Genomic DNA, 21536 nt, shown 5'->3' with positions numbered 1-21536 from the left:
CACTTCTTGAATAAATTACAATACAGGAAAAAGCCATCTGACTTCCAACTAATGAAAAGATAACTGTAAAATGCAAAACTGAGAGTGAGTGCAAAAGTGTAACATCTGCCTTAATTTACATTTTTGCCTGCTGGTTTTATTATTGCTGTTGGATTGACTTCAAATCTTTGTGAGATAGGGAGTAGGGGTGTACCAATAAGAATATACAACAAAAGTATGAAAGTCGTTAGAACTATGAAAGATAGCGGTGGCTGAAATAAAAAGTGTTTAATCATGTTACAGTTTTGCTCGTCACTGTACATACATGTGGGCTGGGAGTTCTATTCGGATTTATTTTTTTTTTAATTATCAGTATAATCAGGATGTTCGAATATCTGAATAAAAAATCCAAATATCCGCATATCCAAATAGTTTATAGATATCCGGATATTCGATTAACTTTTAGTAACAATAAAATAGCAAGGATTATTCGTATACACGAATATCCGAATGGTCCCAGCCTTATCATACATATGTACATACATATTTCTCTGTCGTCCTGAGGTAATTTTTTTTCTTCATTTATGTCACTCGACAAAAGGTTTGACCATGTTACTGCCATATATACTTTCACTGCGTTCAAATTACCAAAATTGTAAGCTGCGCGTATTCGCGTTGAGTCATGGAAAAGATGAGGAAATGGAGGAGAAAAAGTGAGTAAACACTAATTGAAAAAATATAAGTAATTTTTAAGCGAAAAACAAAACCGACTTCAATTCTCATATACAAATTGAAGATTACCGTTCTTTTCTTCATGATCCAATGATCGGATCTAAATTAAATTAGTATGGGACCACCTCTGAGGTACCAAAATTTCCTTTATAAAAAGAATTAAAGCCATCGGTTAACGTAGTCCAAAGGTATGAGGTAACATACATAAAAAAAAAAATATTCCGACGAATTCCTTTCCTTTTTTTGAAGTCGGTTAAAAATTAAAGTGAGTAAATTGTGAACATAATTACTCACACGTGCTCTTTTTTAACTTCTCTTTCCACAGCATGGCCAATTTGTTAAAGAAGTTCCGTATTAAATTTTCCGAGCTTATAATGCTCAAGGGTCTGTCTACGAAACCGCGCGTGGATACGCTGTTTAAGCACAGACAACTTATACAAAACTATTGCCACAATTCTGCCAATGAGATGCGTCATCTCGAAGAAGAGCTTCACTCATTGGAAGAGAAGACGCACCGCCAGCTGCGCATTCACGAGCTTGTTGTAGAACACTCATCGCAGGCGACACTCGTTGTTATGTCTCTGCCAATGCCGCGAAGAGTATGTGTAAACGGAAACTTAATATTTTCACTTTTTCTTAACATTCCTCTAATTTTATTCACAGGAAGCAATTTCGGCGGCGCTGTATATNTTCACACGTACTCTTTTGTAACTTCTCTTTCCACAGCATGGCCAATTTGTTAAAGAAATTCCGTATTAAATTTTCCGAGCTTATAATGCTCAAGGGTCTGTCAACGAAACCGCGCGTGGATACGCTGTTTAAACACAGACAACTTATACAAAACTATTGCCACAATTCTGCCAATGAGATGCGTCATCTCGAAGAAGAGCTTCATTCATTGGAAGAGAAGACGCACCGCCAGCTGCGCATTCACGAGCTTGTTGTAGAACACTCATCGCAGGCGACACTCGTTGTTATGTCTCTGCCAATGCCGCGAAGAGTATGTGTAAACGGAAACTTTAATATTTCACTTTGTCTTACATTCCTCTAATTTTATTCACAGGAAGCAATTTCGGCGGCGCTGTATATGTCTTGGTTGGAGATGCTTACAGCCGATATTAATTGCCCCGTAGTCCTGGCGCGTGGTAATCAAACGCCAGTTTTAACCTTCTACTCGTAGTTGCAGGGAGCGGTATACACAACAACCACCAATGCATTTTTACTACAAAACGCAAAAAAATAAAATAATGAATTGTAGTTTAAATTCTTGCTTGTAGTATTATTAGTTTGTATGTAATTTGTTAAGCTCAGCCGTTTGATGAAAAACAGAAAAGGAACGAAATTATTAAAATTTTGCGACGAAAATAAATAAAAAAACATGTGTATTTGTTTTAATTCCTCGCTTTATCAGTTCATTTATTTAAAGGTTTATTAGATAGTGTAACACTTTGAGGATTTGAAGTAAACTTATTTTTTGATTAAATAATGTTAAAGGGGAATTATGTAATGGATACTTGACATTAATACAGTATATTTAAAAGCTTTAAATGACATAGAATTTCTTCGGTTAAAGATTTTGGAATTTCCGAAGTCTCTTTCGTTTGGCGTGACATCATTTTCTGTAGACGCTTTCAAAGTTTAGTAGTAGGCGCGCCGTGGATTATTCTGTTTACGAAATTATAAAATAATAATAAAAGCTTATCGCAGTAGAAGATCAAACTTTTACCAATGGATTAGGACGAAAGCGATAGGCCAACATCATACGTTTGCGATAGGCATCATACTCATTGTCGCACTCCTCTGGCGTAGCAGCACTGGCCACACCCAAACCCTGATTACCGTCTCGCTGTGGCGCTCTGTGAAATTAATGTAATGGGTTTATGCATTGTATACTTATATACGAGTATTTAAAAAAATAGTTAAAACTTCTCTTTTCTACCATATTTGCGATATGCTGCTAAAATGGGAAGAAATATTTTTTTTAAAGAATCATAACTGGTAATAAGAAGTCAATTATTTACAACCATGTGGAATGCGAACGGTTTAGGTTCCGACGTGATGGTTCGCCTCAAACGACTTCAAAAGCATAACTCCACCAAAGGAATATTATGCTCTCAGCGTGATTGAATGGTTGTGATTTTTGAGCTCCTGTCAAGGTGTACTCTTGGCAATCGGTTTGAAATAGTCTTTTACCCAGAAATGTCAATCGTAAAACAGCTGTGTTCTATTGCTAAAACGCAAGACCACATACACATTTTGGCGTTCCATAAAATATTATTGAAGCTGTGATGGCAAATGTTGCCACAGCCAGACTTTGCCGCCAGACTGCCACTTTTTTCGGCACTTTAAAACCTTTTATGTGGAATAATTTGTCATTAAGTACGGCACAAATGAATACTTTGTGCGNGCCACTTTTTTCGGCACTTTAAAACCTTGTATGTGGAATAATTTGTCATTAAGTACGGCACAAATGAATACTTTGTGCGGTCTCCCGCCAATAAGGGCAGGTCCTTGTGCAAACGTGGAATTATGATGTTTACCGAAAGATGGCGAAAGGTCATTGAACAAAGCGGAAAATGTATCATCGATTGGTCTTCGATCTTTATATACATATCGTCGTTTAAAATACAAAACCGCGTATTGTGGTTCTGGAAAACCTCGGGTGTTTTTTTTCAAAGACTTAACATGTGAAGTTATCTCTACCTTATTAATACCCTGCTCTTTACTTATGAACAATCAATATTAGTAATGTGTTTATTCTTCCTATACTCACTTATTTACTGGATCCACAATACCGGCGCCATCGGTACCCAAGCCCTGTCCCTCTTTCCAGCCTAACTTCTGCAACATTTGAAACCCGATATTATCCTCCTTCAGCTTGTACTCCTTGTAGTCACNAAACATGTGAAGTTATCTCTACCTTATTAATACCCTGCTCTTTACTTATGAACAATCAATATTATTAATGTGTTTATTCTTCCTATACTCACTTATTTACTGGATCCACAATACCGGCGCCATCGGTACCCAAGCCCTGTCCTTCTTTCCAGCCTAACTTCTGCAGCATTTGAAACCCGATATTATCCTCCTTCAGCTTGTACTCCTTGTAGTCACTCAAATCCGGTTGACGATTATTCTTTTTGGCTTCATACTGTTCCATGAACTTTTTCAGTTCTTCGGGAGGCAAAAAGTCACCAATATGATGTTTACCCTCGCTTTGTTTAGTCAAAGCTGTGGCCCAGAGTTGGGTTGCTTCCATCTCAGCGCAACGCAGTTTGTGCTCCCAAGTACCACCGTCGACGTCTTCATCAGAATCGTACTCGTATTTAAATTTGCCACTACGTGCTAGTCGATCGATTTCCTGTCGCTTTCGCATCATATCCTGATAGAGTAAATTCACTTTATAATGCTCTTCGCATTTTTTCCAGTCCTCCTCATTTAGATTTGTGGAACCATAGTTCATTCGTGCATATTGCAACAAGGCTGGATCATTACGCGTTATGGCCGAAAGCATGGGTTTGTTTTGATTCGCAAATGAAGTTGGCACATCTACAACGGAAAGTAAGTCTAAAGAAAAAATTTACAGAAACCTTACATATTTTAATTGCACTCACTTGACACCGCACTTGCCGTGGCCCCTGCTGCACTAGTGGAGGCCTCCACCTTCTCACCCCAGCGGCTTTTCCGCTGCTTCTTACGCTCCTGTCGTCGAAGCTCCTCCAGCTCCTCTTCGGCTTCCCGCTCCTGGCGCTCTTCTTCGCTTAACTCATTGCGGCACTCAATGCGACGCTTCAAATTATCACGATTGCGATCTAGCATGCCTCGCATATATTCATCGTCCGAGTCTACATCGCCGCTTATGGCAGACTCGGGATCATACTTGTCTGCAAAGTCATGTTGATTCATTTCTTGTGGTGATAATTGCTCATGCCGCTGTTGTTGTTGCTGTTGCTGTTTCTGCTGACGTTGCTGTTGGTGATAAAGGTAACGCGCTTCCTGTTGATGCTCATGCGGACCTCCACTTTCACTGGATTCCTCATCCATTTCTAGTGAATCGTGATTGTCGGAGCGGTCCAACGGTTCTCCTTCAGCCTCTTGCTGCTGTGATGGCGATTGTTGCAATTCTTGCTGAGCGTTTTCCTGCTCCCGGTGCAATTGGCAATAGCGATGCTCATTCAATTGTTGCCGGTAAGTGTGGTATTGCTCGCCATTTTTTTCAAAGAGAAACCTAAATTAAAATTTTAATAAAATCGGTAATAAAAACAAATATAAAGTAAGCGAAGAAAATTAAATTTTTTTGTATATTAACGGTAACGCTGACGGTAAGGCGGTAACATTTTACTTATTTTTGGTGTGTGCTTCAGTTAGTTTTTTTTTTTTTCTTTCAAATGTTTCTTCGTTTCTTTGCTCCTTGGCGTACATAACTTTTTCCAACGCTTTAAATCCATAATTGCCAATTTCGAATACTATTGGCTGTAGCATACATAGCGTTGGCCCATGACACTTAATTATAGTAAATCCTATGCACATTGACTTATTGCTGATTTCTGCTGAAATATCCCTGCTGGTTTCTGCTGTTTTTTATGTTCCATCCAACGTAGCGAGGTTGTGGTAAATTCGTTTTGCATTACAAATGTGCTCAAATTCAGTGTCAGGCGTTTTGAAACTGTCCAAAGTCATTTAGCTAATTTTTTCCAACACCTCAAAATCGGTCAAATAAAATGAAATTGAAGCCTGTTACAACTTCGGCATTAATGTTAGACAGCTACTAATTACAGAGACGGTAATCATTAGAGTAAAATAATTTTAATCATTATTTAATGATTTATATTTTTTCGCTCGAAAATAATAATTATTATTATTGATATTTTTTTTTCGCTCAATGGAATGAATATTATTTGATTTTTATTTTTTCTCGATCACAAATAATGACTATTTTATGATTTTCATTTTTTCGCTCTGAGATAATAATTATTTATTAAATTTTATTTTTCCACTTAAAAGTAATGATTATTTATAAAATTGAAAAGGCTATACAGACGCAACTTACTGAAATTTTGACCTGAAAACTTTGGGACTTATTTCTTTTATTATAGTGTCGATACCTCTGAAAAGGATACAACGGAAATCATGCAGTTATAGCTTTTGAGTTTTTTGAACTATCATTATTAAGTGAAACAAATAAAANTAACACCTCAAAATCGGTCAAATAAAATGAAATTGAAGCTTGTTACAACTTCGGCATTAATGCTACACAGCTACTAATTACAGAGACGGTAATCATTAGAGTAAAATAATTTTAATCATTATTTAATGATTTATATTTTTTCGCTTAAAAATAATAATTATTATTATTGATATTTTTTTTCGCTCAATGGAAATGATTATTATTTGATTTTTATTTTTTCGATCACAAATAATGACTATTTTATGAATTTCATTTTTTCGCTCTGAGATAATAATTATTTATTAAATTTTTTTCCACTTAAAAGTAATGATTATTTATAAAATTGAAAAGGCTATACAGTCACAACTTACTGAAATTTTGACCTGACAATTTTGGGACTTATTTCTTTTATTATAGTGTTGCTACCTCTGAAAAGGATACAACGGAAATCATGCTGGTATAGCTTTTGAGTTTTTTGAACTATCATTATTAAGTGAAACAAATAAAACTCAATAATAATTCTTATCCCTGAGCGACAAGATAAAATTCATAAAATAATCATTATTTGTGATCGAAAAAAATCACGTAATAATAATTATCTTTGAGCGAAAAATTAAAACTGAAATATTAATTACTATTTTTAATCTTTATTGGTTAAACTCAAAAAATAAAAATCATTGTAAATTACAGTGGGACGTACGAACACAAATATGTGAGTGTAGTTAAAATTATTTTACGACGATTACAACTTGTTGATATTTTTGGTTAAAATTTAAAAAATAGTCATTATTTTCCGTCCCTGACTAATTATAAACTTAAACCCGTTGGCTACTATCGCTCTAGATTTAAAAAACTCCACAGAGCCACACTTTGTACGGGCTAATGACATTGATTGTACCGAATTTAAAATCCACTAACGATAAATAAAAATTTTAATGCTTTCTTCGCATATTGCTTTTCAAAATAAAATCGTAATTACTAATAGAAAAGGCTAGAGAACGCAAATAACAGTTACCACTTTCAAGTATTCGCGTAATAAAATTTGAAACTTAGATTTAAACTGTGACTGTGTGCGGATTAATCGAACAGCACGAAAATTTTGTTTCCTTATGGCCGTGTATTCGGTCTCAATAGAGCAGATATATTTGATGTATGTATTTCTTTTTTTCTTCAATCCTTCTTTTATTTTTTAAACTACATAATATCTAATATCTTTTAATAAAATTAATCTGAAAAAAATTTAAATTAACTTAAAATAAAATAAAGTAAACTAAGTTAAATTAAAATAAAGAGTTTCAGCAATTTTTGGAAGTTACCCAGGTCCTACTGTGCTGTAGTACACACCTCTAACCCCTCGGCTACATCTACCACCCCATTTGTTTGAAAACAATTTGCAGTTTTCGGCGGTGTTGTTATCGAAAATGCGGCTAATCTATTTACTGTAGATATGTTAAAGTTAATTTCCGAGAAACAATTTAATCATTTTGTTTAATCAGATTAACGTTGCAATCATTGGTCCAGGCTATAACTATTATTTGCGATCTCTGGTTTAAGCTATGTATGTTCAGGAACTGATTAATTTTATTTGCTTAATATAATGAAAAGTATGCATTCAATAAATTATAAGCCAGCCTNTCTATTTACTGTAGATATGTTAAAGTTAATTTCCGAGAAACAATTTAATCATTTTGTTTAATCAGATTAACGTTGCAATCATTGGTCCAGGCTATAACTATTATTTGCGATCTCTGGTTTAAGCTATGTATGTTCAGGAACTGATTAATTTTATTTGCTTAATATAATGAAAAGTATGCATTCAATAAATTATAAGCCAGCCTAGCCTGCCCTCATCAATAGAGAAACGTAAATACCACACAAATCGATTCGAGAATGGGTCTATCGATTTTATGCGAANGCCCTCATCAATAGAGAAACCTAAATACCACACAAATCGATTCGAGAATGGGTCTATCGATTTTATGCGAACTTGTAGTCAAATCAAATAAATAAGTAGCGTCAACAAACTTTTATTGTGTTCTGTTTTTCAAGCCCCTATTGTAGGTCATTGCTGCGCCGCTACCTTCTTATGTACTCATCTGCTACGTGGATATGTATGTATGTCTATATCTTCTACTAAACTTGACTCGAGCTTTAATTTAGCATAGCTATAATGTACCTCTTTCGGTTCTACTTTTTTTATTTTCTTCCTCTTCTTCTCTTCAATTGTGTACCGCAAGCAGAAGAAACAGAATAATACATTGTATGTACATGTGTTTGCAAAAAAACAAAATTTACCACATTGTCGAGTGCAAATCGTTTTTATGGGCACGTATTTTATCTTCATAACCATCACCATTTTCGGCAACCAAATCGATTAAGTGTTCAACAGTAGTTGGTAATTGTACGCGCGAGCAACTGTGGTCATTGTTGTCTGAAAAAACTACATAAAATCCTTTAAAATCAAGCTTTGCGTAGAAGGTACCAAAAAATTTATGTATGTTCAGGAAGGCACGCGGCCAAAAATACAAGTGTATGTATGTATATATGTAAGTATGCAATATAATACTTTGGAGAAGTTAGAAAAAAGGTGGAAATAAGTGAAATTAATGAAAGCGCATGGAGAAGTGGCTCCAATCATACCATTCGTACATTTCAAAAGAGCAGAAAACGAAGTCGTAAAACTGGCTATTATAAAATGTCTGCAAGCATGGAAGCGAAATTTACATATGTAAACCACTTCTCTTTTCGCTTGAAGTCGGCTCTATCGCTTATGGAAAAATTAAATTATATTCAACTCACTTAAAAATTTGATTTAAAAGCATTTAACTCGCAAAGACAAATTGCACTTATGAATGGAATATAAGTATATTTCTGCTTCGCAGTAAATTTTTGTATCATGCTTCCTAGCTTTTGTTTGCACGCTTGAAATGATAGCGTATTTTTTCAACTGCCAACAAAAGAATTAAAAGATTTCAACAGTGCTGTACTTTTACTAATGCTTTAGCTAATTACATACGTTATTCACTTAAGCGAGTCGCCTGTTCGATTCGCCACTCGCCAAGGCGAAACGAAAGCGGCCATGATAATTACACTTTCGGGGGGAGGCTTTCATACATAAACTAATTGGCGCACTTGTTGCCCAATTTTATTTGACAATTGTGCTTTAATACACACCTGACATTTGTGGAGGACTGCCTTGGTTTTCAATTGGTTGCTGCTGCTGCGGTGGCGGTGGTGGCGGCGGAGTTGCCTGCTGCAACTGCTGCTGTTCTTGTTGTTGTAGTTGTTGATTGTGTGATGGTAGCAGTTGTGCATGATGTATCTGAGGTGGAAGTGGACTTTGCTGTGGCTGTTGTTGTGGCTGTTGTTGTTGCAATTGTTGTTGCATTTGTGGTGGTGGCGGCGGTGGAGATATATGCTCACCCAAAGTATTTTGCAGCTGCTGTGGCGGTTGTTGCGATTGAATCTGTAAGATTCGTTCAGATTGTTGCGATTGCGGTTGCTGTGATTGATGTACTTGTTGTGCTTGTATAGCTTGCTGATGAGGCTGTTGTACTCCGTGAGGCATTTGAATCGCCTCAACATTCATTCGCGGATTGGGTATGGCATTCAAATCGAATTCTTTCGGTGCTGGTATAGTATTCAACTGCAAAGGTTCTGGTGCAGGAATCATGTATAGTGGTCCCAAAGTCAAAGTCATGGGTAACTGAGGAGGTGGAGGAGGCGGTGGTGCTGCCGCGAAAAATGCTGCCGACATGGGGTGTGGAGGAGGTACCGGGGGCGGTTGAGGAGGATGATTAAATAAAAATTGTGGTTGTGTTGGTGGCGGTTGCAGGTTTGTCTGCGAGCCGTGAGGCTGCAATGAAGCTTGTGGCTGTGGTTGCATAGGTGCAAGTGTTTGCAGTGGTTGATGCAAAGAACGGCCATGCTGCTGTTGTGGCGGGGGTGGCACCGGCTGAAGGTGATGGTGATGATGTTGTAATGGTGCTTGAGACATCGGCGGAATAATCGTCTGCTGAATTTGTTGCTGCATGCCTGGTTGTGGAATAGCTTGATGTTGTGAAGGCACCATTGACGTTTGTGGAACTTGATTCTGGTTTTGCAAAGTTTGAACAGACGCACCTGCATGCTTATTTTTCTCTGTTGCATTAGTGTCGATAGGTTGCGTTGCAGCCATTTTGTCTGATGGTGAAGTGTCTGCGTTTGATTCGGGTCTAGAATATAAATATATAAATATTAGTTGCACCTACAGCGGTTAGTATTTATAAAGTTATTTACGCTGGTACGACTTGTGGTGGTTTGGGTTCATGTTTTTCCAGTATTTTCTTAAAATTCTCCAAAAATGAACCATCATTGCAAAATGAGTTGACCACTTTGGGAGGAGGTAGGTCAGCAACCGGCACTTGCGGTTGTAGGCGTTTAACACCAAATGAAATTTTGCCAGTTTTACCCGTAAAGCTGTTTAATGTTTTTGCAGTTGCAGACTCTGAGGACTCATCTTTCTTGCTTTTTACTAAGGAATCGTTACTGTAAAAAGATTTTATATTGATTATTTAAGGACATATTTAGTTTGAAAATATTTTAAATAAACCTTTTTTCAGTGGAAGATATTGCAATTTCTTTTGGCGTAGGTTCAATCAGCGGTGCATCTGCTGAAGGCGTGGTAGCACAAATTTTAACGTCCTTGCTTACGTCACATATCTCTTTAGATTTTACTACGTCCTCAGTGCCTGCTTTCATTTTTGCAGCTAAAGTCTGCGCCGCTGCCACAGCTTTGGCCAGCTGAGCTGTCCTTTGCTTTTCTAAAATTTCTTGACGTTTCTTGGCAATTATTTCCTCTTGCTTCGACATCTGAGCAAAGCGATCGATACGTGCATTGTTGCGTTGCGCCATCTTGGATGTTATTTCTATTTGTTTCAATGATTTAATGATTTACCTTATAATCCCATATCAAGTGGCATAAAAGAAATATGTACGCATAGACTTTACGTATGTACTTGCTTTTACAATGGCGATATTAATATATTTGAAGGAACGTCCATATGCTACGCAGGTATGTACATATATGGAAGCATTATACACACGCAAGTGCAAGCTTATATAAAATCACATTAAATTTTCGCTCCTTCAACAACAGATGTTTGTTTTTTTATAGAGCCGACAAATTGATAAATAAGTTAACTATGCTTCGATTAACTTTTTTTCGATAATTTTCCAGGAATTCAGATTTTCAACTCCACGCGAAAATGCAGTTTTCTACTTTCTATGACAAGAGAATAAAAGAAAGAATAGACGAAAGAAACTTCTAAATGACATTTTGCAAAATGCCAGTGATGCTTATTCTTTTGATTCGCTAGATTTTTAAAAAAGGGGACAAAATTAATTCTGAATTCCTGCCTAATAGCGCAGACAGACGGCAACGTTCATTAGGATTAAGTTTTAATTAAATTTTTAATTCAATTTTTACTTAAATTTTTTTTATTCATTCAATTAATACTTAAATTTATTAATTGTAATTAAGGTTGTGGACTTTTTTTAATGAAATTAAACTCCACCAGTTCAAAATAACTAATAATTTAATCAATAATATAAAATACAAACGAACACGGCGAATTCGGCGTACATGCATAATTGGTTAGGTATGTATATGTGTGTATGCAGATATTTAAATGCCGGTTTGCTATTCGCGCGACAAACTTTTTTAAAAACGAAGTAAATTAGTTAGGGGATTCCCTTAAGCTCGAAAACCACGAAACCTCGAAACTTTTCCAGCCTCGAAAAACAACTGTCAAAAATTGTATGGGTGGCGATTTTCGCGTGCCTCGAAAACTTTCGAGGCAAATTAGTCGCGAAAAAAGCCTCGAAAAGTCGTTCGTAAGTTTCAGTGTTGCCTTTATATCCGAATATTCTACGAGCTTCATACAATTTACATTTTTCACTTTTTCGTGGCATTTTCAATGCTGATTTTATATGTATTTATTTCAGCTGATGCGATGTATTATACAAAAAACTCTGAATGAGCTGTCAAACTTCGGAATTTCTCCATTGTTTACGAGGCTGAAAAAAGGTGCATTCCCAAAAACAGCCTCGAAAACTTTCGAGGTTTTCGAGTTTTCTGCTCTTCGCGTTTAAGGGAATCCCCTAATTATAAATTGTTAGTAATTTTCATTAGAGTTTGAATAACTCCTTTCGGTAAATGGCTTTTAGTAACTTTAACGAGACCTTAACTTATTTTATTTTATTCATTTTAGTGCAGTTTTGACAAAATTTTCTTGCTAAAAAATCTTTTGTTGCACTACTTTATTTTATTCCTTTGATTGTACATGTTAAATAAAAGTTTGTTTTTAAAAAATATTTTTTTACATTATTTTATTATTTCTAAACCGCACTAGAAAGAAAAGTCTAACTTGCACAACCTAGTTGAAAATTAGCATCTCACCGTGGTTGCACACATTTGGCACTACAATCCGCTGAGGTGTATTACTTTCACCGCGATGCTCATAAAACACTATTCGTACTTCACCATACCATAAAAAAAAATAACATATTAAAGAATATTAAGAGAAATCGTTTATATTCCTTCATTTTTGTCCCCGCACGTCTACACTCCATGAAAACTTATCAAGTATGACCAATTTTGACCCTATACAACGCACTCGGTCTGCGCTTCGGTGATCAAAATCTAAATTTTTGGAATTTACACAGACGGTCTGCGCAACGCGGTAAAAGTAGTCCCAAACCATGGTGAAATTATACCACGCATAGTAATTAGAGCGAGAAAAAAGATTTGACACTATCTTATTTGAAAATTTGCCATTAAAAATTTAAATAAGACAGCCGAATGTCAGGAAAATAAAGCGAGAAAACTGTTTTATTACTGCACCTGTTTATAATTTGACCATGGTTCCAAACTACTTTTATTAGCAGATGTAAAGGTTTAATAACAACATTTTGGTGGTTACAGATTTGCTTGTTTTTGGCCGAGCTTTTCCTCCAATTTGTGGTGTGCGGCTTGATGTTGTTACACAAATGGAGGGACCCAGAGTTTTACGCCGGCTCCGAGCGGGAAAAGTTTTTTTGTGAGAAGCCTTTTCATGACAAAATACCTTCTCTCTTATATGTTACCCGGACCATGGATCGAACCCAGATCCTACGGAGTGGTAGTACGCGCCTCTAATCACTCAGCCACAGAGGTTGAATGCTAGTAAAACAATTTTTTTTTTTGTTTTTAGTTCGTAATTTTATTTTTAATAGTTAAACTTTTCATGAGTATATAGGACAACGAGCATATGCATATAATAGATTTTAATATGAATTTTTGCATATATTTTAACAATAAAATTACCAAATCAGTAGAATAAACACATTTATATCTAATTAAACTATCAATGACAACCGATATTAGTAAATCCATAACTACTGAGAAATACTAAAAGTTATTTTGTTAAATAATTTTCTGTTCATAATTTATTTTTATCCTTTTGAAAACATTACATTTTTTGGCTGTAAGGCTATTATTAATTGCTTTCAATAAAAAATAGATTTAAATATTACAAAGAAGGAGGCTGCGTGCTATATTTGCCGAAGTATATTTCAGTAATCGTAGTCTAACTATAAATTTATTTAAGATCAGCAATTATATATAGTATAGTGTATAGATTTAAATATCATTATATAGTTCAGAATTACTTTTATGAGTATTGTTTCTGTTATTCGACTTTTGAACATTCTAACGTGTCACTACATCTGCCCTTTATCTATCATCTAAGTGTATATTTTGGACTATCAAAACTTACATTGGAGATTAGGTAAATTTTAAATGCACTTTTAATACAAACATAATCAAAACGGATTCCATGAAGCACGAATATTTTTCGATAAAATTTAGCTATTACCATATTTAATTGAATTTGGGTATTATCAAACCTTGAAGCATATCAAAACTATTACCATCTGGTTGTACAGTTTGTATTGCACCATCAGCGGATCTAACCCTTAGAAAGCCAACATCATCAATACCAATGACAGTCGCCTCCTCTTTATTTCCAGATTTGTCGCATATCTTTACTTTTTGTAAGCTAGATATAAAATAAAATCATTATTATTAATAACAAAACTATTTCTATATAAATCTAAGCTTACTCGTGCAACCACTGTGTATAGTATAGCTCATAAAAATATTCAAAATCGCCAGATTGTACAACCTCCAGAAGCCTTTCAATCTCATTAAATGTCATTGCAACGAACTGCTCATATTTTATCAACGGCATATTCGTACGCTTTGTGGTGTTATTTTCTCTAATCATACTATTGATGCAAGTCGTTGGCTTTTCGTTGTCCAAATTCATACCGCATCCTAAATTTACAATGATTTTAGAACCGAATATTGTTGTTTTCACAATAAGACCACCAATCTTTTGTACTCCATTTGCATATATGTCATTCGGCCATTTTAAACGGATGTCAAGATCCTTAAATATAAATATGGTAGAAATACATAAATATTAGAATCTTCGGCGTTTCTCGTATGAGAATTTGTTTCACGAATTGTATGTGTATATATGTACATACATACTTATGGTTAGGAAATTTCAATACTTGATTCATTAACGCATTTACTTTGCATCTGAAACTTACAAGATCATCAACAACTGAGCCGAGCCGAGAAAAACGTTGTAAAAGCAATTTTTTGCAAAACCGTTTTCCCCCAGATTACCGTCAAATTTCGGTGTCAGATGATTCATATTCCGTTTTCATTACTAATGTCAAATGTGATGTTAAATTTTTACAAAAAGTGTAGAATAACGACCTTTTAGCTATAGACAAACCAAAAATGTAATTGGATAGAACTCTTCATGCTGATTTCAACCTTATCAAAATTATTTAGCGCAAGTAAAAAATTAAGAAGATATAGGAGATTAAGTTACATTTTTCGATATTTTAAAGTATCAATGTCTTATGTACTACATAACCGATTAAAGAACTAATGATGTCAAAATAAAGATGATTAGTTTATATTTCAGTCGACGTACATAATTTTTCTGATTTTTTTTATTTTTAAGTCAAAAATACTAAAAGACAAAAAAAAATATTTTTTTCATTAAATTACCTTTTTTGAAGAAAATTGCATAATAAATGCTACAAAAATTTATATTATTTAGAAAGCACAAGTTATTACTTTATATAGAAAGGTCTGTTATAGGGCAAAATTTAGCGAAAGTAGTGGTAAAAATCGAGAATGTATATACATATATTTTATTTAAACAGCGTTTACCAAAAATTTGTTTTACTTTAAAATTATGAACGTCGCACACTTTTTTCTCAATTGCTATTACAAATGGTTGCTTCTCAACCGGTCAGATTTATTCTAATTGATTCATGGTTAATTTAGTTGTCTATTTAGACTGGGTTCACACAGAGAAACTTGTCTCATGTAAACGCTGTGTAAGTCTCAGATATGTTCTAACGTCACAAAGCAGTTTTTGCAAAAATTTCAGATGAGGGTATTGAATATAAGCCCTCCATATGTATGTAGGTGTATACCCTTCATTATTATTAATTAGTTATTATCCATGGTTATTATCCAGATCGTCTGGTAACACAGATATTGCTCTTATGTTTTTACCGACATTCGTATAATCGCTACTTTTTAACACTCGCTGGTTTAGTTGTCTATTTAATACGACAAGATTTTCGACACGAGTTTTCAGCGGAGACGTTTGTTTCTTTTTTCTTTTGTTCATGAGAAGCATAAAATATAAAATTATATTGGTTTTGGTGAAAAAGTAAGTGAAATTAACTGGTTTGATTGCCTATGTAGGAAACGTTCAATAAGTAAATCATTTTGTGGATGATTTTCTAACTACATATGTAAACCTTTTTGTTGAGTGCGGGTGTATCGCGGCGCAGCAAGTATGTATTGTAATCGCAATTGTTACACACAATACTGCAGTAAAACAATGACCATAAATACATATTGAAAAAGGGCGCTGCTGAGACAAGTGCGTCAGGATAGTCACCTAATTTGCATTCTGCATTAGTGAGCGATAGTGCTGCAATGAGAATTTAAAATGCATATAAATGAAAAATCGATTATGTTGGGTCGTTTTTCTGTTTTTTTGTTCGGTTTTTTCGTTACCACCTAAGGATACGTGAGACAGGCAAACCGAGACGGCGACAGTAACGAGCACTCTTGTATGCGGCAAAAGCCGACCTAGACCGAGGCCAGAGCTGCACCAAAAAAGAAATAAAAACAATATACGTTTTCTGACAAGGGGCTGGGTGAATGATGCTTTCAAATTATTAGCGAGTTTTGAGTGGATTCAGTAAAGCTTTATATTGTACAATTTTACAAAATGTAATTCCCATTTCAGATCTTTTCACATGTTTTTTTTTTCCAGGGAATACATACGATCCTCTACCCCGCCATTGTCATCATCACTTTCCTCCAAAAATGACGTCGGCCTCCGCTGTGGCAGCGCCGTTACCGGTCAACGATCTCGATGTTATACAAGATATGATAGACATTTCGGCCGATCGTTTGGAGGGTTTGCGTACGCAATGTGCCACCAGCGCTACTCTGACGCAACAGGAAATTCGAAGTCTGGAGTCGAAATTGGTGCGCATGTTCTCCAAACTGTTATTAACAAAAGCACGTTTAAATGAGAGAATACCAGCCAGCGGTTTGCCTCACACAACCGGCACTGAGCTGAAACAGTGGCTTCGTGTTGTTGGTCTAAGTCAAGAATCATCTAACATATGTCTCACCCGCTTGTCCACATTGGAACAACTTCTCGACCAGAGTGATGAAGAACTAAAGCAGTTGCTATCCAATAATCCAAGTTATCGCACAGAAGAAGATATTCGCCGGCTGACGACTGCCATGCAAAACCTACGTAAATGTAAGGAAAACTTGGTTATGCTTGAAGGTGGCAATGGCGTCGCAACTAGCAGCGGTAATGAAGGAAAGGAACCACTGACTGAACAATTATTTTGGGACTCATGGGATCGACATCACACCCATCATCATCATCATCATCGTGGCAGTATAGGCAATATTGGTATAATATCTTCGCCCCGCACACATCGCATGATCACAAAGCAAGCAAAACAGCATCATCATCAATCGGCGGGTAGTAGTCGGCAGTCGCCATCCCATGATCACAGCTGCAAATCAGCTTCAGCGGCTGCAATAAATAATACTACTGACGATTTGTCAAGTATGCAAGGGTCTACCCTCACGCTGACACTGACTCCTTCACCTCCTAATTCCCCATTCACGCCCACAAGTATAATTAGCAATTTTAGTACAGTCTGCAGTGGTGGCAGCAGTGCTAATGGTACACCACAACGAGGCAAGCCAGCTGGAACGCCGCCCCCAATGAAGAAACATCAGACCTTACTGTCCAGTATACAACAGCATACACCTACACACGCGGCTATTGCTTCTGCAGCTGCAGTTTCTGTAATGCACGCAAGTCAGCAGCAAGATTCACCAGCGCTTCCACTAGCCAAATCAAAGTCAAATGAGTCGCAGTTTCGAGACACCCCCCTTTCCAGCACTAGTTCTCCACAATCGCATTCATTGGCATCATCAGCTATTGGGGGAACAGTGCTGGCAGGCAGTAATGCTTCGTCACAACCACGTTCCCGCTTGCATACAGATCCCAGTCCAGATAGTTATTCTTCGGCTAGCTCGGACGTATTCGCTGAGAACAATAATAATCCAAACAATCTTCAAGTACCACGATCACCCGGTACATTAACCCTAGGCATGGGGCACACCATATCACATCGGTTTGCCAAAGTCTTCCAGGTGATGTCAACATGTGACCTTTGTCAGAAGCAAATGTTTTTTGGTCTCAAATGTAAAGAATGCAAATACCGTTGCCATAAGGACTGCGAACCGAATGTGCCGCCTTCTTGTGGACTACCGCCGGAATTTGTGGATGAGTTCAAGAAAACACTCAAGGACCAAGTAGGCTTTCCAACTCTACCGCATAATCAGCCAACTGCGAATACATCGCCTAATCTAAATACTTTTGGGAGAAACAGAGCTCAGCGCCGTAATAAGTCTGGTTCGACAGTGAGTAGCAGTCATCAGCCCGATAGTAGTTCACCCGGCTCCAGCTGCAACAGCTCTAGTCCTTCCAGCCCAGCGCTATTTAATATGCAACAACAACATGGATCTGTACATGCGGGTACAGTCTTCATTACTAGTGGTGGTAATATGATGAGCTCCTCCGGCGGTGGTAGCTCAAGTACAAGCTCTAATATGCTGTCCACGCCCTCCTCATTCCAAAAGAATACGAGCCAATTCAACTTTCCAGACGTGACCATCACCTCTAATTGCAATCAAGCCGCTGGTGGCACAACACAGACACTATATTCCTCCCAGAATAGTGGCACAGAATCGAATAGCGGTGAACTTATTTGCTCACAGCTATCAGACTATCATGATGGTAACAACTCGCTCACATCTTCCATCAATAAATCGAGTTGCGGCAGTGAGAGTTTATCTAGTAGCACAGTAGTCGCCTGCATGGGATCCTATTCTAGCAACACGAACATTTCTACAGTAACAACTTCGACCAACAGCACTGTGCACTCCATTACTTCGAGTATAGTCAGCACTGGTACGGGTTCATTCTACCCGCGAAAACTGAGCTCAGCTGGTGTCGACAAGCGTGCTCCTTTTTCAGAGCTATCCGATACACACAAATCTAACGATAGTGATAAAACTGTTTCGTTGTCGGGAAGCACTTCAGCAAGTACTGACTCCGACCGGACACCGATACGACTGGACTCTACCGAAGATGGTGATTCGGGAAATTGGCCTCGTCAAAATTCACTGTCACTCAAGGAATGGGATATACCTTATGGTGATTTACATTTACTTGAATCTATCGGCAAAGGACGGTTCGGTACGGTGCATCGTGCATTATGGCATGGCGACGTAGCAGTGAAATTACTCAAGGAAGACTATCTCGACGATGAGCACATGCTGGAAGCATTCAAATTGGAGGTAGCCAACTTCAAAAAGACGCGACATGAGAATCTTGTACTCTTTATGGGCGCTTGCATGAATCCGCCACACTTGGCCATCGTAACGTCGTTGTGTAAAGGCAATACGCTCTATACCTACATACATGCACGGCGCGACAAATTCACCATTAATCGCACCACGCTAGTGGCGCAGCAGATCTCTCAAGGAATGGGCTATCTGCATGCTCGTGGCATTCACCACAAGGATCTACGCACAAAGAATATTTTCCTGGAGAATGGAAAAGTTATCATAACTGACTTCGGTCTATTCAGCTCCACCAAACTACTGTATTGTGAAATGGGATTAGGTGTGCCCAATGGCTGGTTGTGCTACCTGGCGCCAGAGCTGATGCGTGCACTAATGCCACGCAAGCCGACCGAAGAGATTTTACCCTTCTCCAAGGCATCAGACGTATATTCCTTTGGTACGGTATGGTATGAGCTGCTTTGTGGTGAATTTCCATTCAAAGCGCAACCACCTGAGTCAGTCATTTGGCAAGTGGGACGTGGCATGAAGCAAACACTGGCTAATTTGCAGACATCGCGGGACGTTAAAGATATACTTATGCTCTGTTGGTCATTCCAAGCGGATGACAGGCCAGACTTTGCCAAGTTACTGTCGCTATTGGAACGTCTGCCTAAGAAACGTTTGGCGCGCAGTCCCTCACATCCAGTACAATTGTCGCGTTCAGCAGAGTCAGTATTTTAATCAAGGAAAGTTATGTAAAATCAGCAAGATATTCAGTACCAAAAAATGGGGCATCCGAAGGACTGGGACACATGTTTATTTACATACATTTGCATGTATGTACATTAAATTAATCAGTATACGCAGCTGAGGATGATGATCATTTAAGATTTATAAATTGCGGTATGCATAAACATTTGAAAAGATATATATATATATATTAAATATTAAATATCGTTATTATAAACTAGATTTAAGTACTAAAAGTTTACGAACACGTATATGTATAAACTACAAAATGGTATGAAGCAAAATATACACTAATTTCAAGAACAATTTAAAACACTGAATGAATTATAATTACTTAACGAGATTGTAAATAAGGATTAATACGACGAAATGAGAATACAGGAAAAACTAATGTAATCATAAAATGAAAACAAGTTATATTTGGAATTAATTTTAATAATAATATAAATCCTCCTACGTACTCGGTACAAACAAATATCGATTTTCAATTAACTTTCGATTTCTCTACGACTTGTGTCTATAGCCAGTCAGTCAGTCAATGAATTTCCGAGTAGAGTTTCAAACAGTGCTTGGCGAATATTATTTCAGAAATATGCATTTGTAAATAGAACCTTAATTTAGTACTTATCAAGGCTAATTAATACAGACTTTGTAAATAAACAAAAGACCGTAACTTCAATGAGATTTAAACTTACAAAAAAAAAAACGAAATGGACAGACTTCCTGGAAGTAAGCTTGCAAAAAATGCATATATGTACATAATTAATTTAAAAGTATGGCACTTAAAAGAACATACACATCATCTGAAAACTATAAATATTATAATGAATTAAGTTAAGAATTTTAGAATATGCATTGAGAAAATGACTTACATACATATATATGAAAAGGCAAGTGTTAAATAAAGAGATTTCTAAAAACAACTATTGTTAACCGAAACGAAATTCAAAATAATGTATTACAGAATAAAGATACGAATGCAGAAAAGTAAAATAAAACAAAGAAGAAAAGAGTAATCGGATAATACTCGCCCTAATCTGTATTTTTTGGGAGCATTGGTATTTAATCATTGAGTGAATGGTGTGCGAAACAAACTTTTTTCTGAACAAACGAGATTTAAACATTTGGTACAAAGAAGAGTTATCGTCCGATAATCCTCCTTTCCCCGGTAGCGAAGACACAATAGGCCCTTCTACACCCGCACTACTCGAAACGAACTGACCCCAGCGAGGCATCAGCATAGGTTCCGTAAAGTGCACAGCACAACAGCAGCAGTTGCCGCCTTAAACACCTAGATAACTCGTGGTCTTAACCGAAACCGCCCCTGTGAGAGTACGGTTCCAGTAGGGCTGGACCGTCAGTCACTTCACGCTACTAGAAGACATTGACAGTGGTCGGTGAATTATCTGAATGGTCGACCATCGTCAGTAATCTTAAGAGACAAGCAAACCAAGAAAAATTAAACATGGGGTACCGCAGGGTGGTGTCCTATCCCCGCTATTATTTAACTATTATATTTCTAAGCTCCTTCAACCACCAGAGAGAAATCTATATTGTCTCTTAAGCTGATGAATGCTCGATAATGGCGTCTGGGAAATCATCAGCAACCATATTCACCACCTGGACGAATGAGGTCAGACTGCAGCTGGGTATTCACGTCGATGGCCAACCAATTCCGACGCTCCCCATTAAGGAGAAGGGCCCTCACCAAGGCACGTCAGGAAGCATCTCTACGAACTGACGGACGAAGTCCAGAGATTCATAAAACTTTCTCCTGGACCCAACTGCATACCGATAGGCTCTAAACGGCATTCCCAGGGAGTCGGCCTCGAGTTATATAGACTCTCGACCTGTGAATGCCGTTCTGGGATTTCATATTGAAGAATGATACATTTC

General features: G+C 37.0%; 4 protein-coding genes and 2 long non-coding RNA genes across 12 annotated transcripts in view; 3 read left to right on the top strand and 3 right to left on the bottom strand.

Annotated features, from left to right (window-relative positions):
* NKCC (sodium potassium chloride cotransporter) overlaps positions 1–1915 on the top strand; it is a 30026-nt gene extending 28111 nt beyond the window's left edge. The window contains exons 10-12 of the mRNA XM_017612164.1: positions 581–692; positions 1037–1310; positions 1775–1915. Of these exons, the coding sequence (XP_017467653.1) occupies positions 581–692; positions 1037–1310; positions 1775–1891 (503 nt within the window). The 3' untranslated portion in view covers positions 1892–1915. The remainder of the gene's footprint in view (positions 1–580; positions 693–1036; positions 1311–1774) is intronic.
* Positions 1916–2094: 179 nt separating this feature from the next.
* LOC108360020 (SURP and G-patch domain-containing protein 1) lies at positions 2095–11190 on the bottom strand. 4 transcript variants are annotated; one of them, XM_017612163.1, is made up of 10 exons: positions 10868–11190; positions 10470–10785; positions 10157–10405; positions 9053–10092; positions 8174–8309; positions 4326–4939; positions 3786–4260; positions 3485–3568; positions 2438–2567; positions 2095–2376 (listed from the first exon to the last, which is right to left on the bottom strand). In XM_017612163.1, the coding sequence occupies exons 2-10, from the start codon at positions 10769–10771 to the stop codon at positions 2350–2352; spliced, it is 3057 nt and encodes a 1018-aa protein (XP_017467652.1). In that variant the 5' UTR covers positions 10772–10785; positions 10868–11190; the 3' UTR covers positions 2095–2349. The 4 variants fall into 4 exon arrangements, with proteins under 4 accessions (XP_017467652.1, XP_017467650.1, XP_017467649.1 ...); XM_017612161.1 differs by having other exon boundaries at positions 8174–8318; positions 10470–10794; positions 10870–11190; XM_017612160.1 differs by having other exon boundaries at positions 8174–8318; positions 10868–11189.
* LOC108360023 (uncharacterized) lies at positions 8725–9044 on the bottom strand. The gene is made up of 2 exons (XR_001847032.1): positions 8895–9044; positions 8725–8825 (listed from the first exon to the last, which is right to left on the bottom strand). It is a non-coding gene; the product is annotated as an uncharacterized LOC108360023 (long non-coding RNA).
* Positions 11191–12677: 1487 nt separating the features above from the next.
* Positions 12678–20882, top strand: LOC108360019 (uncharacterized). Its single transcript, XR_001847031.1, has 3 exons — positions 12678–12781; positions 15699–15703; positions 20872–20882. It is a non-coding gene; the product is annotated as an uncharacterized LOC108360019 (long non-coding RNA).
* Positions 12811–21536, bottom strand: part of Hcs (holocarboxylase synthetase-like protein) — a 34779-nt gene continuing 26053 nt past the window's right edge. For all 3 annotated transcript variants that reach the window (XM_017612155.1, XM_017612156.1, XM_017612157.1), the window contains exons 13-14: positions 14021–14349; positions 12811–13956 (exon numbers count right to left, since the gene is read on the bottom strand). In XM_017612155.1, the coding sequence (XP_017467644.1) occupies positions 13779–13956; positions 14021–14349 (507 nt within the window). In that variant the 3' untranslated portion in view covers positions 12811–13778. The remainder of the gene's footprint in view (positions 13957–14020; positions 14350–21536) is intronic.
* Positions 15460–19896, top strand: ksr (kinase suppressor of ras). Of its 2 annotated transcripts, none has more exons than XM_017612159.1 (2): positions 15460–15663; positions 16279–19896. In XM_017612159.1, exon 2 carries the CDS (start codon positions 16332–16334, stop codon positions 19629–19631), a length of 3300 nt encoding a protein of 1099 aa, XP_017467648.1. In that variant the 5' UTR covers positions 15460–15663; positions 16279–16331; the 3' UTR covers positions 19632–19896. The 2 variants fall into 2 exon arrangements, with proteins under 2 accessions (XP_017467648.1, XP_017467647.1); XM_017612158.1 differs by having other exon boundaries at positions 15460–16218.

This window comes from Rhagoletis zephyria, unplaced genomic scaffold (genome assembly GCF_001687245.7).
Source record: "Rhagoletis zephyria isolate East Lansing unplaced genomic scaffold, Rhagoletis_zephyria_1.1 Rzeph_scaffold_00504, whole genome shotgun sequence".
In the NCBI taxonomy this organism is placed as follows: Eukaryota; Metazoa; Arthropoda; class Insecta; order Diptera; family Tephritidae; genus Rhagoletis; species Rhagoletis zephyria.
This window is presented reverse-complemented; position numbering and strand designations above follow the sequence as displayed.